Genomic DNA, 18,174 nt, shown 5'->3' on the forward strand with positions numbered 1-18,174 from the left:
TAAAATTGTCATTTTAGACAGTCCTCTCTCCTCCCCTCATTATCCATACTCTTGATCTCATAAAGCCCTTGCCCCATCCGCTGGCAGAGGCCGGACTTCTGGAGGGAGGGGAAAATTAATGTCCAATCCGAGGTGTGGGAAAATGGGTTGGCACTGCAAAATTATTCATTATATGATGTGAATAGGTGCGTTACAAATGCCATAAGTGTTTCAATGTGCAACGAGGCAAGGAAAGGGGTACAGAGGGAGGACAGAGACATGCATCTTACTTGGTCAAGTGACCTTGAAATTGCACAAGTGCAGGGAAGGGGAAGGGGAAAAGTGCCAGGGGAAAGGGCAGAGGGGCAGTGCTGTGCATGGGATCAAAACAATAACAAGAAGTGCAGGTGGAAGGTGCAAGGGTAAGTGCAGACAGCAGGTGTGCAAAAGTACCAGTAGAGGGACTGTAGGGTTACAGATACAGACCCAAGTCCAAGGGCTGCCGGGAGGCAGTGCGGGTGTGCAACTGGGCGAGCAGGGATCTGGGCCTGAAATCAGAGGGTAGCCAGGTGACCAGTGCAGTATCAGACAGGAAATCAGCAGTGGAGAGGAAGAAAGAAGGCAGAAGCAAAGTGGAAGGTCGTGAGGTACTTCCAGGACCGGAGATGGTTCTCCTCAAGTTTCAGAGAGGCAGGGAGGCTGTTCCAGAGGGAGGCCCCAGCTGAAGAAAGCAATCTACTGCCAACTTGTTGCTTGGAGAATCACCTGACCCTGAGGGAGTTGGAGGTGGGGGGGTGAAGAGCTTGAGTAGGAAGGTATTTGCGAAGAGAGAGTTGGAGGTATTGAGGAACCAGGCCCCAGAGGCCTTGTGGACAATGCAGAGGGTCTTGGACTTAATCCTTGCCGCCACTGGGAGCCAATGCAGAGATTTCAGTGCTGGAGAGATACAATCCCTGGGCTTGAGGCCAGGAACAAGTCTTGCAATATGAATGGGGTCATAGGCGCTATATATGGTCAATCCTCTATTACACTGGGCACTTGACACTTGTTGGAGTGTGCCAAAGTCTTTTTGCTGGAGAATTTTGGTTGGAAGACTGGGAGTACCATCTGAGAGAGAGATCCTAAAACCTGACTGGGCCCTGCTGTAAATTGCTCAGCTATCCTAGCCAGATGTGTGATCCGACTCCTACCTGTTTGTCAAACTAGAAATTATATCGTGCCTCCTATTGCTATGAATATATGTATATTGGCCTACACCAAGCTGCTAACAAGCTGCTTATAAACTACATGTGAATAAACTCGCATTGCAAGGTCCTGACCTTAGAAACCATGTAAACTGTCATTTTGGGTCAAGCCGCCATTTTAGGTTTTCTTGCTCTATAAAGTCACCATGTGAGCTAAAATGGTAGCCTATGTTATTCAGAACAGAACTCAATTGTCATGACCTCTGTGCAGCTAATGTATAACTTGCCTGCAGGCCACTTGTTAGGGTCATGAGCTGAGACCTTGTCCTGCTGCTGACCTGTGTGCAATGGATTACTGTATCACCGAAACTGATCTATAATTGAATGAGAACACCTGCTTAACTACATTGTATAAACTAAGTCCCGCATTGTAATGTTAGGCCTAGAGCATACATTATTACCATTTCTTCTTGTTAATGTATAAACCTAAGATGAACTAGATTTGACCTGGCAAGGCACCCTAGAGCAGTAATTTATTTATGGAATGGTTAACCTGCAGAAAGGCTGGACAACAGGCTGGAGAAATGTATAAAAGCCTGACTGTTTCAATGAATATTTGCACTCACTGAGCACACCGAACCACGCCGGAGTTCGCTGTGTTGTACTAAGGGTCGATAGCTATCTGAATTTTGTTCTGTTCTTTTGTAACTGGATTCAGTATAAAATAAAGTACTTTGTATGTTCCTTTGTAACCTGTGTTTGGTGTGTTTCCTTTTTGGTTACCCTGCCTCATATTATTTCCTTGTTTTCACAGTTGGCGCCCAGAATAGGGACCCTCAAGGTTGATGCCGGATTATTGAAGGTTGACGCACGCTATCGGACCAGGATCGGACGGTGTGACATAACGGGCCCGACTGAACGAGACGCGACACCTCAACAGCGCTGCACGATCCGTTCCCTGGACGATAGCCGTGTGGTCTGAGACGGCATCTTGACGAGGGTCAATTTTTTGAGGCGGGCAGATTTGCCGAAATCACCATACACAAGGTAAAATTTGTTAGGTAAGTCCTTTGTAAGCCGATCGGTCCTCCTTAGGTTTGGTCAGGTGAGTCGTTACCCGACTCTTAATTCAACCCTGACAATTTGAATTTGGCGCATTGTATCTGCAGACAAAATTATTGACCAGGTAACACCGAGTATTTGAGAAATGCCTGGGAAATTGTCTAGCTGCTTTAGGGCATTATTCCGCAGCGTTAGACAATCTTTGGAATTTAGCCGTCCGGCACCACAGGAGGGGTCACCGGCATGTACTATGTACTGTAAGCATGGCATTGGAAGTGTAGTATTTAATAAAATTTGGCACAGACAAACCAGACATGCCTCCGAACTTCAGTGGCCAGTCAATGGTAGTTTTGAGATCCCTCGTATTGAATATTTAGAGTCAGTCTTGTTAAAAAAGAAGGCCAGACCTGCAGCATTTGATGTTTTGCAAAATTGGAAAAGAGAAGCGTTGCAGCAGCTTAAAAGTAGGGAAAAACATGTGCGCCGTCATAAAACAAATGCTGAAAAGGCGTTGTTATATAATCAGGACAAACAGTCTGAGTCGGTTATGAATATGGACAGGGCTTTCTCATTCGGTATTCAGAAAATCTATCCTTCTAAAGATCTTCATGTTTCTGATGAGTTTATCGACAAATTGTTAAATGAACGAAGGCCTGGTGCCTCTGCACCACCTCTGTATGTTCCTCTTCCTCCTGCTGTACCTCTTCCTGCTGTTATTCCTGCTCTTCCTGCTCAACCTGTTGTTCCTATTCCTCCGGTTGTTGTTCCTCCACCTGCTCCTCTGCCTCTTCCCATTGCACCAGTAATAGTACCTCCATTGAATTTGCCTGCACCCTCACTCCCAAGTAGTTCTGTACCGCTTGTAGTTGATCAAGGTGCGGGGTCGAGGATTGTTACTTGTAATACTGTTCCTACAGAAAAGAAACAGGATTTGTTTGCATGGGCTAAGCATTGTATTGAGAGAGATGATCGAGCTAATGTTCTTGCCACACTTTCTAATATGGATAATTTTCCTGAGAAAAATGTTTTCATTGAAGGTTTAGGGATTCATTTATGTGTAATGTGGGGTAAATTAAATAATGCAGACCTCCCACAAGGGTTGAGGGACCTGAATACTTTAGCGTTTTCAAGAGACACTGTGGAGAAGGTACATGAGCATGTTGAGAGGATATTTGAGTATAGAAAGGAGTTGGAAAGGTTACGGAATGAGGATGACGAAGAAGAAATTATGTATGTACAGAAACGATTTCTTCCGTGTCGTAAATCGACATCTGAGGAGGCGCAAATTTGTACAAAAGATGCGATTAGATGGATTTCAGACATATCGATAACTCCAGTTGAGTTATATGACACATACAGTCAATATACGCTAGAAATGCAGAGGAAAGTGATACAGGTAATGGTAGAGTACCTGCAGGATGAATGTTAAAAGAGAAAGGTTAGTTGTCCCACAGAGTTATTGAGCATTTATAAGAGAGCTTTTTCACTTGACACTTCTTCAACTGCTTTAGCGCTCGACTTAGGTCTGTTGCTTAGTAAGCGTTCGGAGTTGCCTACATCTCAGTTGCCTATGAGAGAGGTTCCTCCGACATTTGTCCCAAAGGTTGAGATTCCTGCTAATGCTGCAGCAGGTACACCTGCTGTGGACATTCCTGCACATTATGTATCGCAGTTTGTTCACGTCCCTTTTTCACGACAGGAAGTGAATACTATTAAACAAACTATTCCTGACATTAGGAAAAATCCGACAGGGTTCTATAAAGAGATAGAGTCCGTTTTGCAGTCCTCAGTGTTTACCCTAGGCGACATTGATTTGTTATTCCCTGTACTCCTGCCTGTAGATTTGTGGAAACAAGTTAGAACTATAGACGATGTACCAGGGTTGGGAGATACATGGGTTAACATAGTTAGGCTTGATGGGGAAAGGCCAGCTGGTGAGAGACCACCTCAGGAGATACTAACTTTGCCTGACAGAATCATTGCAAAACTGAAAACTATAATCCCCGAAAAGAGAATTATTTGGGACAAGCTTACGGCCTGTGTCCAAGGAAAATCTGAGGGTGCTACCAAGTTCTTTAATCGGTTCGAACAGGTATTCTCGGATTTCAGTGGACAAGACTTAGGCACAGAGTCTGGGGAAAAGATTATTTGTGGACACATTTCTACGTGGATTGCTGCCTGACATCCAGTCACAAATTATGTCTTCTGAGAGCACTTGGCAGGCAAAATCCCAATCAGAAGTACTGCACATGGCTCAGTACTACGAGAACCGTGTCAAAAATGAAAAAGATAGAGTCGAGAAGAGAAAAGGTGATTTGAAGACTAAAGTATTGTTACAGCAAATTGTTAGAGGCCCCAGAGGGGGTAGTTCGCAGATTAGAGGTCAGTATGTTCCACAAGGGAATGTGCCCTTGGGTCCTGTGAATATTAACCAGTGTGCCTATTGTCGCCAGGAAGGTCATTGGCGTGCACAATGCCCCATCCTTCGACAGAGGTCGAATAACACATTTGGAAATATGGGTAGACGATCCAGAGGTCGCCCGGGTTTAGGGGGCCCTGGTAGAGGCCAGTTTTCGCAGGATCCCCAACAACCTTTTTCACAGGATAATCAGACTTCGAGTGTGGATACTAGAAACATATTTGATCATCCTTCTGCTGCATATCTATCTGAAGAGCTTCCTTTTGATGATATTTTGTTTCGTTAGGATTGCCCGAAGCAGGGTTTGGAACCTACACCTATTCCCGTTAATCAGAAAGGTCCCTACGTTGAAATGGTAGTGGGAAATAGGAAACATCAATTTTTGATAGACACTGGAGCACAGAAGTGCTCCATTGATCATTCTCGGGTTCCAAACATTCCACTGTCAGGGCAAACCAATGTTTCTGTAGCGTTTTCTGGCACACCAGTTGTTTGTCCGGTTTCTTTACCGGTACCTATTTCTTTGGGTCCCTTTACGGACCACTGTCCATTTCTCTTGACTTCGAATTGTGGAAAAAATTTGATGGGGTTGAATCTGTTGAAGGAATTAAATGCGGTAATTCATTGTTCTTCTGATGGAGTGCGTTTGACGATTTCACCACAGCAATGTTCTGTTTCGCAATTCTTGACTAGACCTTTGCCGCCAGAATTCGGGAATGTACCAGAGTGTTTGTGGGCAGTTGATGACAATGATGTTGGTGTTTTGCAGATTGAGCCTGTTAAAATAGTTTTGAAACATGGAATTAAGCTGCCCCGTATTCCACAGTATAAGATCTCAGTTGAAGGCGAGCAAGCTTTGAAGAGCATTGTTTCCGATTTTGTGCATCGTGGGGTGATTGAGGAGATTACAGGAAGTTTGTGCAATAGTCCAATTTTACCCGTGTACAAAAAAGGTGATAATGCAATTCCATTTCGTTTTATAATTGATTTACGTGCCATTAGTAAAGTCGTCGCTCTGCAATTTCCAATTGCGCCTGATGTCACGACAATATTAACCATGATTGAAGCTACGGCTACTCACTTCAGTGTTGTGGACCTAAAGAATGCTTTCTTCAGTATTCCTATACATGAGGATAGTAGATACTTGTTCGCGTTCACCTTAGGGGGACACTCATTCACATTTACTCGTGCACCTCAAGGTTATACTGAGAGTCCTAGTATTTATAGTAGGGCTTTGAAAGAGCAGCTTGATACCCTTGGATTGCCCCCTACTTGTACGTTGCTTCAATATGTTGATGATTTGCTTTTAGCCGCTGACTCTGAGAGCTCTTGTAAAGAGGGCACTGTGTTGTTGCTCATCCATCTAGCTAAGCATGGTCACAAAGCTTCGCTCAAAAAGTTTCAATATTGTTGCCAGGAGGTTGCCTATTTAGGCTATCTCCTGTTAATGGAGGGAAGAAGATTGACACCTGAAAGAATAAAACACATTTCTGGCATGTCTGTCCCAAATACACAAAAAGAAGTTAGAGCCTTGATAGGTATGGCTTCTTACTGTAGGTTATGGATCCCAAACTTCTTACTAGTGATAAAACCGATGTTGGCCTTGACGAAGAAGGGTATTTCTTCGCCATTGCCATGGAATACGGAGCATCAACATTCATTCGAGTTGCTCAAGACTGCATTATGTTCGGCGCCAGTTTTGGGCACACCGAACTATGAGAAGGCCTTTGTGTTGTTTGTGCATGAATGTGATGGATGTGCTTTGGCTGTATTAACGCAGGAACATGGAGGGAACAATAGGCCATGCGGTTACTACTCTTCCGCCCTTGATCCTGTTGCATGCGCTTTGCCAAGATGTTTGCGCGCTGTCGCTGCTGCTGCTGAGTCTGTAAAACAGAGTGAGGGAATGGTCCTAGGCTATGATTTAACCCTGATGGTGCCTCACTCTGTAGATATTCTATTGAACAAAACCCAAATGCAACACCTCACTTCCGCACAACTGACAGGATATGAATTAATCTTGTTTGCTCTCTACATTCAAATTAGGAGGTGCTGCGTTCTTAATCCGGCTGAACTCCTACCTTTCCCGCAAAATACTGTTTGCGGTGACGAAGAGTCACATGACTGCCTGTATACTACTGAACAAGATACAAAAGGCAGAGTTGATTTGAGGGACACTCCTTTGGATAACCCACAAGGGGAGCTGTTTTGTGATGGCTCCTGCTTCAAACTACTGGATGGTACATCCACAGCTGCTTATGCAGTCACTACATTGAGTACGGTTGTGGAGACCAAGAGAATTACGCATAACTCTGCGCAGTCCGCAGAGATTATAGCATTGACTCGAGCTTGTGAGCTTTCCGAAGGGCTAACAGTAAACATATATACTGATAGCCAGTATGCCTTTGGGGTTGCTCACAACTTTGGGAGACTTTGGTCAGAGAGAGGGTTTTTAACTTCGCATGGCACCAAGATCCAACATGGCTCCCTGATAGTACAATTGCTTTCAGCGCTTGCGTTCCCTAGTCAGTTAGCAATCATTAAGTGCGCAGCACATCGCAAGATTATAGATGATGTAGGGAAAGGGAATGCTTTCGCTGATCAAATAGCTAGACAAACTGCCTCTGATCTCTTCACGGAGATGTATGTTTCAAGGGAGACTGTAGATGCCTATGCAATGGATGAGGGTGTTGGGTCTGTACGGGATATCCAAGCCGATGCCACATTAGAAGAATCCAAGAGGTGGGCTGAGGGCTTGGGGAAACTCGATGATGATGGGTGTTGGGTGGACATGGTTGAAGGGAAATGGTTGCTTCCTAATGCCTATATAGTAATGATGGTTACCATGGCACACGGTCCCACACATGTGTGCGCTGAACAGATCACGAGAATGTTAGAGAAAGTCTGGGTAAATGATAAGATTTCAAAAATTGCCCAGCATTATGTCCAAAATTGCATGATTTGCCTACAACACAATGTGGGAAAGGGGACAGCAACTCCAAGAGGTAGCTTTGGGCCTCCTTCTGTCCCGTTTGAAGTGATCCACTTTGACTTTATTGAAATGGAGCGATGTAACAATCTAAAATATGTCCTTTTGGTCATTTGCACCTTTAGTAAGTGGGTCGAGGCTTTCCCTGTTAAAGACGCTACAGCCATGACCACTGCAAAGACCATGTTAAAGGAATTCTTCCCACGGTTCGGTTTGCCGAGAGTTATCTGGTCGGATAATGGTCCGCATTGTATCGCTGCTGTAATTCTACAGATAAGTACGGCATTGCAAATTGACAAACGATTCCATTCGGCCAGACATGATCAGAGCGCCGGATTAGTGGAAAGACACAATGGTATCATAAAAAACAAGCTCGCTAAGACGTGTGCCGGCACCAAACTAAAATGGCCGGACGCCTTACCGATCGTGTTACTTTCAATGCGGACAACCCCTCAAACTAAGACTGGGCTCTCTCCCTTTGAGGTGGTAATGGGGAGACCTGCTAATATTTGGGGTTTGCCTAAAAGCTGCGCATTGCGCGATGTAGAAAATGTACTTCTCTCCGACTACTGTAACCAGTTAACTAAAAACCTGTATTTCATTTATCACCAGGTGTTTTCAGCTTTACCTGTACGGTTCACGGGCCCAGGACACGATATACAGCCTGGAAGTTGGGTCCTAGTGAAGGCCTACGAAAGGTCTTCCTGTCTCACTCCTCGTTGGAAGGGACCCTACCAGGTGCTGTTGGTCACTCAGACAGCAGTGCGGGTGGATGGAAAGAAACACTGGATCCACGCGACGCATGTCAAGAAACTTCCTCACCTGACGCCACACGTTACAGAAGAAGCAGAACCCCTCGCTGATGCTACAGTCCCTGATCTTGGAGTAGCAAACAGCGCTGTGAGTGCGTCAGAGAATTTCTCTGAGCCCGTGGAGCTTGGGGAACAGTCCATTTCGTCTCCGCACTCTTTTGAAAAATCACTTCCGTAAAATACTGTTTCAAGCTCTGCAAATTCCGTCGCCTCCGATATGTCGCTTCCCTCAGGAAGTGACGACACCTTATTTTCGGACCAAACAATCTTGGGTACCACCAGGTACAACCTTCGACGAAGAAAATAGAACTACGGCACAGGTTTTTCCATGCATTTGAGAAAGGGAAGTGATCGAAAGTTTTCCTTTGTATAAGAAAGTTTCAGTTGAACAAAAGGGAAAAAAGTGATTCTGCTGGCTAGGGTTGGGAAGGACTAAGAAATTGTGCGACCGTAGCATCGCCAGCAACGAACATTGGGGTTGTCGATTGAGGAACTACAATGCCTGCCACCTCCACTGCTGCTCCCCGCACTGGACTTGTGAATAAGGGGGTGACCAACTTGGACAATGAACAATGTGCCTGGGCCCCGAAAACGTACCGCTGTGTTTTGATAACGATAATTGTTATTTTTGCAATTACTGCTGTAGGACTTTGGTACTTTGAAGAAATCTATCCTCTAAAACCTTTACTACCGACCGAGATTGTACCGACTGCTTTGACTCCCTCTGTGCACCTTCACACTCTGTCCTCTAGAGACTCCCAACATAGACAAAAGTATCATAATAACACTCTAATGATAGTAATGAATGCAACGCATGCCATTTTTAATAAGAGTAATTGTTGGATTTGCACTCATTTACCGCAACATGGGAACAAGGGACTGGGATGGTATATTCACCCTTTACCTTTAACGACTGCTTGCTATGCCTCTCTTAGAGCACTATTCTTTGGCCGTTGGAATGATAGCATCTCAGGGAACTTTGATGGAACTAATTTGAATGATTTCGAGAAACGTGAATTAACTCCCCTGGGATGCTCGCTTTTTGCAAATAGAAGTAAACCTAATGTCACTTCTATTAGGCCGTCTGATAAACTGTCTCTTCCTTTTCAAACTTTAATTTCCTTTAAAATGACTCCGATAGGCAATAAGGACGCCGTGCCTCCTTCTTACTCTATAAATCATAGTCCTGACTCGGTCCCCTTTTGTGTACAATGAACATTGTAAATTTGACTGGGTCCCCTTTTGTGTACAATGACATTGTAAATTTGACTGGAGAAAACAGGCCTCTGTATGTAGGGGGGGCCTGTTCATTTTGTTTGTGGTAGTTTAGCATTTCCCTGGTTGCCCAAGGATTGGCAGGGAACCTGTTATTTAGGAATCCTGTTACCCGGGGTATTTGTAGCTAGTACATTGGAGGTTTCTAAGGCTCGCCCACGGCGGGACAAGAATGGAGATACCCCTGGGCAAGTATTGGGAGATATAGCAAAATCAGTTGTGCCCTTTTGGGGACAAATAACAAACTCTGAGAACATTAGGGGATTAGCAAGGGTACCAGAGAGAACGATCAACCGCACCACGGACATACTCTACAATATGACACTAGAACAAAAAGCAATAAGATTGGTAGCACTCCAAAATCGGATGGCATTAGATGTCATTCTGGCAGAACGAGGTGGAGTATGCAAATTAGTGGGGTCCGCTTGCTGTGTTTTCGTACCAGATTCCTCGACGACAATTTTTAAGGCAATACAGAATCTGCACATTCTTAGTTCAGAAGTGCATGTTCCCGAGGGAAATTTGGATCTTAGCGCTTGGTTCTGGGACTTCTTGCGGTCTTGGGGTTGGAAAGTGCTTTCAGTCTTGCTGATTATTTTGGGAATTCTGCTATTTCTTTGTTGTTGTATTCAATGTCTACCAAGTATATGTTCAATGCTAGGGGGATGTTGCGCTCAGGCGATAGGTACAGTAGGACATAAAGTGTATGCCCCGGATAAAACCTCTAAGGAGTATGTACTGAAAGAGATCTTAGTAAAAGATCTAATGGCGATAGATATTTCTGACAGCTATTCAGGGTGTATGGACGATGACACATGGAGTTATTTGCAGGGAGATCAGAAGTAGTTTAGCACTTGGCATAGGCCAAAAGGAGGGTTTGTCAAACTAGAAATTATATCGTGCCTCCTATTGCTATGAATATATGTATATTGGCCTACGCCAAGCTGCTAACAAGCTGCTTATAAACTACACGTGAATGAACTCGCATTGCAAGGTCCTGACCTTAGAAACCATGTAAACTGTCATTTTGGGTCAAGCCGCCATTTTAGGTTTTCTTGCTCTATAAAGTCACCATGTGAGCTAAAACGGTAGCCTATGTTATTCAGAACAGAACTCGATTGTCATGACCTCTGTACAGCTAATGTATAACTTGCCTGCAGGCCACTTGTTAGGGTCAAGAGCTGAGACCTTGTCCTTCTGCTGACCTGTGTGCAATGGATTACCTGTATCACCGAAACTGATCTATAATTGAATGAGAACACCTGCTTAACTACATTGTATAAACTAAGTCCCGCATTGTAATGTTAGGCCTAGAGCATACATTATTACCATTTCTTCTTGTTAATGTATAAACCTAAGATGAACTAGATTTGACCTGGCAAGGGACCCTAGAGCAGTAACTTATTTATGGAATGGTTAGCCTGCAGAAAGGCTGGACAACAGGCTGGAGAAATGTATAAAAGCCTGACTGTTTCAATGAATATTTGCACTCACTGAGCACACCGAACCACGCCGGAGTTTGCTGTGTTGTACTGAGGGTCGATAGCTATCTGAATTTTGTTCTGTTCTTTTGTAACTGGATTCAGTATAAAATAAAGTACTTCGTATGTTCCTTTGTAACCTGTGTTTGGTGCGTTTCCTTTTTGGTTACCCTGCCTCATATTATTTCCTTGTTTTCACATGTTCCCAAAAGAGGGTCCTAATACTTGCCTGGCCTCCTGAGCTAATAACAGATCTCCAATGTAAGTAACATATCCCAATTATATTAAATGTGTGGGAAAACTGGCTGCCTTAATCCTTTCCCTTAACTGTGGGTGGGGGGCAAAACTGTGTAGACCCTTAGCACATTTTATTAAAAATAATTAATGAATTCCCGTATAGAAAAGGTCACAGGGTGATTTGTGTTAAAATGTGAAAGTAGCAAATCTCATTCCTAGTGTACTTTAACCAATATAGCCTATATAGTAATTGGGTAACCCTATTTTTCTTGTAACCCCATAATACTTTACAGAAGCAGGTGGTCCCTGGTTCCCAAAACAAAAAAATCCCCAAACCCTGCCTTTCATTTGAATGTGCCATTGTCCCGAAACAAAATCCATATCCATTCTAAAATCCCAAAATCCTGGCTTTCATTTGAATGTGGAGTGTCCCAAAACGAAAATCCCTATCCATTCCATGGACCCAAACCCTGCCTTTAAAAATAAAATTCCCAATATATTCCTGATCCCTAAACGTTGCCTTTAAACCAAGGGGTGTCGCATATAACTGATACCTGGTTGGGTGCTGGGAGAAAATAGTGCTTTGCAAAATAAATTAAACCAAGCGTGATGCTCCAGTTCAAGGATATACACTTTCTTCTGGGGGTGATGAGATGGCACTCATATCAGAAAGGTTTGAGACTGCTTTGGGTTAAAGAAGGAACCAGGGTGCTGCATACAGGGTGCATTCTGATTGACCGTGTGTTTTCAAAATTGCCTCTGTGTTAATGTGTGAGAAATCCCATGTATAAAGCCCTGGAAATGCCATGTGTGATTTGGTTTAAATGCAAACCTGTGTCTGTTGCAATTAAAATGTTATTGAGAAATACCTGCTAGTTCTTTATCACAAGAAAGTTACCTAAGTGCTGAAGCTATTTTGTTGTGCCACAGGGATGGTGGCTTGTGTCATTTTCAGTGCAATGTTTATTAATCCCACAATTGAAATAAATGTATATATATATATTTTCTATACACCGGCCTGGTTCCAGGCTCATTGGTGGTACAGGGGGCGAGAGCTGGGTGGCATTAAACAGGTCAGGAATCAACCCAAATAGGAATCTGTTCAGTAGCTTGTTGAGCAACACCTTGAGTGGGGAGGGAAGGAACTCTGTGTTGAGGGTGGTCGTCCAATAAATCATTACACAATAAAATTCAAACACATAACACGTAAATTGGTTCAGTAATCCTGAGACCTTGTTTAAGAATGCAACACATATCAGACTAGGGTGAAAGAGAGAATCCCTAATGACTCGCTGAAAAGACCAAGAACGCTCGACTCCCTCAGTAAAGGCGCATCAGGCCATCTCATATAAAAGTGGTGGCTGGGCTGCCTGCAGCAGATTCAACAGTTCCATTTAATTTACGCAGACACCAGACAGGTTAGGTCTGCCACTGGGCCACGGATGGGCCAAGATCAATGTAAACGCCCTAACGGTTAAGTATTAAATTCAATAGAAACTTGGATACACTGTATGTTCTTTTTCTGTTTTGACACACTAGCCAGGCCAAAGACATTGGCCAGCCTGTTAAAATGATCCAGTTTTGAAAAATGTAAGCCGGCCTTGCTGTGTTTGTTAATGGTCCTGTGAACTGACACCTTTGTTGCCATTGACAAATCGTTGAGATCATTCTTGGGCAAGAGTTTAAATTAACAAATCGTGTCATTGAACAGTAAGCTTGAGTTATTCAGACTGTTATTGAAACTAGATAATGGGGACTAGACAATCTGCTATGCTTCAGTTGCTGCGTAGCCAGGATTAGTCCCAGAGCTCCAAATTGTAATTAACAATTGTTGGAACATTAAGGAACAAGTGAACGAAGGAACATTAATGATGGCATTTTAATGATCAGTCTTAAATATAGTCAGCGACTGTGGAAGTTGCAAAGTAATTGTTCAATCCTTTTAAATGGCATGTGGCACTTTACTATATGTTATGCTTTTGAACACAAAAGCCATTAATGCATTATTTGGTGAGGGAGGATAGCTCTTGGAAGCAAGACAATGCAGTACAACACTGGTTCAAATCCTTTTCCCGCGCTTAGAAACCAATCCCTGTTATTAAGGGCATTATAAAAGAATAATTATAAAATGAAATTGTAAACGTGTGCATATTTCCCTAAAGTGAACGTTTCTTGGCACATAATGTGAATTACTTTGAATTGAAATCACTGCAATTCAATTGGGTGAGAATAGAGACCTCCCAACTCTGCTCCTGGCTTAAGGGTCTGCGGGCCTCTCTATATGACCGCTGAGCATGTGTCCGTCAGAGAGAATCTGAACCAGAGGTTTTTGGGCAGAAACCCTGCCAATGACTTGTTGCTGCCAAGTGTCCCAATGCCATGCACAGCACCTCGAGCCACTCCTGGCTTTCAAGTGTGCTTGATGGGACCTGTAGGTCCATAACATACGTATTGGGGAAATGGAAACTAAAAGTCACAGACGGCCATGGAAAAAACAGGACTGTCTCCAGGTGTCATGCATGACCTGAAACACTTGGTTCTATAATGACTGACAATCATTCAAATTCAGATCAACAAGCCCCACTGAAGGTCCAAGGATAGCAAAAGTGAGGCACTTCCAAAAGGAGTGGCTGTCTGAATACTGTCCCAGATACCAAGCAGAAAAGTCTCTGTCCTGTGCCCACGCCTAAACCACTAGAAAAGAGTCCTCTCTCACTCACGTTGCAAAGTGACGGTTGATATATAAAGCTATGAGCCGGGAGGGTGGTCCAAGGGCAAAGTGTCTTTCTCTTAGACGCAGAGCAACACAGGTTTCCTGGAGACTGGTCTCCGGTATTAAGCACATAATAAAATAATGATAATTTAATTGAAAGGATAATGCCTCCATTTTATTTACTGCAGCACAATTTATCAAAATGGCGGGTCATCCTCATGAGTTTTAATGTGTGTTAATGAGCGTCCCAACGTGCATAGTACAAAAGGGGAGCCAACCCTACTTTTGCTTGGGTCAGTGCCCAGACTCATGTGCTGCAGCATTGTTTCTAGTGATAACAAGGCACAAGTATTCTGCATTTTGTGAGCGTAATGTGTTAGTTGTTTGTTAGTCTTAAACAGGCATATTGCCAAATAGTGGTCCAAAACCCAAATGTCAATAGTCACTTTTTTTTTGTTTAAAGGCATTCTCACATGCCAAATATAGTGGTTGCGAATAACACCTGGAAAAAACACCAAATTAAAAAGAAATGCAAATTATAACAAAAAGCCAAAAATCTGAAAATCAATAGTGGAAATGTCACCGAATTTAGCATTTCTCATTGTTATGGACAGCAAATTAACGAGTGTACAATAAAGAGCTTTGTACACCATCCAAATACTTTTTTGTAGTATTAAGCATGTAGTCCAATATTCACCGTATGTCAGCATACATGGATCACGAATGGCCCAGTACTATTGGAATTGGAACCTCTTCTATAAAGATAGGCTGCTGGCATAGCCACTGCCTTTGTCCAAGAGTTACCTCTATCCACGAACCCAGGATTTGGCTCTATTTGGACTGCTCATAATAGCACAAATGCAACTGCTTACATATGAGGAATTTGAATGAAGGAATGGTGGTAACAAACCAAGCATACCTCTTCCAGCGTGGTGTCGGAAATGCCGTAGCCCGTCAGATGCAGCAGGTGCATGTGTTCATCCAAGGCCTGGAAGAGACCTTCGAAGGCTGTCTTATCGGCCGTCACCGGTATCACGTAGGTCAGCTCCGTGCTGCTTTTCTCTTTTAGGAAGGCGTTGGGGATATATGCCTGAACCAACGTTGTGGTCTGAATGCTCATCTCCGGGTCCTGGATCTCCAGCATTGAGGGCTGTGAAGAAAAGGAGGGAAAGGAGACCAAAATACGTCAATTAGCTGGGGCACAGATGTGCTTTACAGGTGGCCCATCTTGGCCCTATGTGGCAGGAGAGCAAGGCCACTGTAAATATATAGTTATGAACAATCTGGATGCTTGACCCTTCCTGGAGCCGGGGCCATGAGCTGCTAATCCCACCAAAGATGGAATGATGATTGGCACATGTGCCTGGCATATGTGAGCAATTCACTCTGGAGTACCACCGACCACTCTTGGAAGGTTCTTATATGACAGTGCACGACTCAGCGGCAAAACTGGAGGGATAACTGACTGGCTTACTCCATACTGATGCTCTCATCAACACTGTGCCCCGCACACATGAATAGCAAATATGCCCACCGATGCGGAATCCCACCTTCTTCTTTTGAATAATATCATGTTTGAATGTAGTACTTCATGACAGATTGCTGCAACTTCTAAAAACTGTGAAAAGGAGATTTGCCACCTAATGTAAATGTAATTGTAATTGTTTATAAAGCGCTTATACACCGGTGAAGTGCTTCAAGGCGAGAGGGGAACAAGGGAATGATATTTGGCTGAATGAAGCCAGCTAAAGCAATTGTATAATACAAAAGTGATACAAACATCAAGGAAAGGGCCCTGGCATACCAAAAAACCGTCACATAATGTCAGCAGACGGTACACCAATTGTCATTATTTATTTAGTGTGTCTAATTCTATGAAAAAAAGTCCTGTGGCCAGATGGGTAGGCTGAAGGAGGAAGTAATTAATTCTCCTTTCTATTGGTTGCTCTCATACTGGTGACTTGTCTAAATGAGTCAGCCGTTCAGTAGACAACCCACCTCCCCACAAGCCCACCTAATATTCTCCAACCAATAACAGTCCGCATGGGTGGGCTTATGGGTGGGACTGGGTGGGCTGTAGTGGTGTCGGTTCTTTCTCAGGGTCACCAACCTCCTCTTTGATGCAGACACATTTTGGAACGAAAACGTGAATTCTCGGATAAGTAAACGTGTTAGAATCTGTGGCAATTGCCAGCAGAGGGCAGAATCTTTTGGTAGCCAATGACTGGAAAATCTGGGTAATGTCTCCCAAAAAGACTTAGTCAATGTTCCACACAAAATACCTTCAATCAGAGGATCTACCTTTCATCACTACAATCTCCACAATGCACTGTGCTGGTTTATTGGAAGACCTGGAACATGAATATGCACTTTTCAGCACTACAATCGCCCTAAACATAGTGCTGCTCTATTTGAATCATTTAAGCAGGGATATGCATTATTGAACGTTCCTAGAACAGAGAAACTGGATACAACACAGCAACAAATGACATTTCCCACAATGCACTGCCCCACACATGTTGAAGGCCTGGAACCGGAATATGAACTTGTCAGCCTTCAGCTATAGACGTATGGGACCTGTTGATGTGAAGGTCACTCATTGCTGAGCTAGGCAGAGTGCTTTGCTGCCACGTGCACATCTTTATAGTTGGATCCTCCAAACGTATCTTTCACTTCCATTTCTTCCAGTTTATTGCACCTGCATATCCCTCATTTCAGGCTTATCGCAATGGTCCACACTCGTCAGTCAGGCATCTGTATTCAATGTGAAGGATTCCCATTCCCAACCCATCTGCACATCCATACCTACATACATACAAACACACATATACACACACACATACACAGCTCAGATCACAGCAACGTTTTCCACCCCAGGCTCTAGCACAGAGCAGTTCTTGAGGCTTGCCAGGGCACTCATGTTTGTCAGGTGTCTCAGGTTTTCCTATTCTAAACATGAGTAGGTTATCCAGTCTGAGTTATAGAATTGAAAGAATAAAATTAGGACTGAATGACATACTCAAGTATGCAATGGTACACCGGCGGTCTCTGGGGATAAGAGGTAGGAGTTGTAGATGCAAATATGTACACCCAAAAGACCTAGAAGGCAAGTCAGGAGGACACCTATTCATACGGTATTGATGTTGTCTTGCTTTATTCTGGTCTAGTGAAGTGTTTATCTGTGGAAGTAACATTGTTTAGGATTATCGTTCTGTTGACTGGGGACCTCACTCACCTAAAACCCGTTTCCTGTCAACTATGTGGGCGTGTACTGAATCACTTGTATATGTTTGGTTTTCTCTAAGGGCAAGAGCATTGTGAGCTGACAATCCCCTGCCTCTGACCATGGTGTGGTGAGGGTAGCCAGGAATCCTCCTGATAACAACCCTGGCACAGCATCATACTGCGGGGGTTGCTACCTGATCCCTTTAGCTAGCCCCACCACCCATTTTAAGGATTGGGCTGGGGTTCTATGTCACAATGCCAACCTTTTAGATCAGCCAGGAGGGAGACTTTGAGAAGGAAACTGAAATAACTGAATGTGTCTTTGCCTTGCAATGGTATAAGTGATAATTGAGGAAGAAACCAAGAGGAAGGAAGCAACAACTATTAACATGGCAATATTGTTGCCTAACAAAATCAGGCTGCTCACCTCCAAAGGAAGTGTGCGTGACATGTTTCAGAAACCACACCTCCAACAGCATAACAGACAACAGCTCACAGCACCACCTTAAACCCCCTCATGTTTACTTTTCCACTTCTGTGTAGGCAGACCACACGAGGGAATCCCAAGAAGTAGACGATACTGCTGGACTTCTGAAACAGAGCCCAGAACCAAAAAGCTCTTTCCACTTTGTGTTGAACTCTGGGCTGGTTATTTTAGGTATCGTGCAGTACAAGAAAAGTGGAGAGTCACATATTTACAGCAGGTCAAGTAGCACACTGTATGTTTATCTTCATAACGGAGTAGTTTAAATGGGTTTGGGGGGAAGAGGAGGGGTACATAATGCCCACACAGTTATG

At 43.8% G+C, this 18,174-nt stretch overlaps 1 protein-coding gene across 1 annotated transcript in view; it reads right to left on the minus strand.

Moving 5' to 3' along the window:
- Positions 1-18,174, minus strand: part of ABCA13 (ATP binding cassette subfamily A member 13) — a 2,251,223-nt gene that overhangs the window by 1,502,380 nt on the left and 730,669 nt on the right. Inside the window, exon 27 of the mRNA XM_069613428.1 lies at positions 15,071-15,301. Within this exon, the coding sequence (XP_069469529.1) occupies positions 15,071-15,301 (231 nt within the window). The remainder of the gene's footprint in view (positions 1-15,070; positions 15,302-18,174) is intronic.

This window comes from Ambystoma mexicanum, chromosome 5p (genome assembly GCF_040938575.1).
Source record: "Ambystoma mexicanum isolate Mex_15411 chromosome 5p, UKY_AmexF1_1, whole genome shotgun sequence".
In the NCBI taxonomy this organism is placed as follows: domain Eukaryota; kingdom Metazoa; phylum Chordata; class Amphibia; order Caudata; family Ambystomatidae; genus Ambystoma; species Ambystoma mexicanum.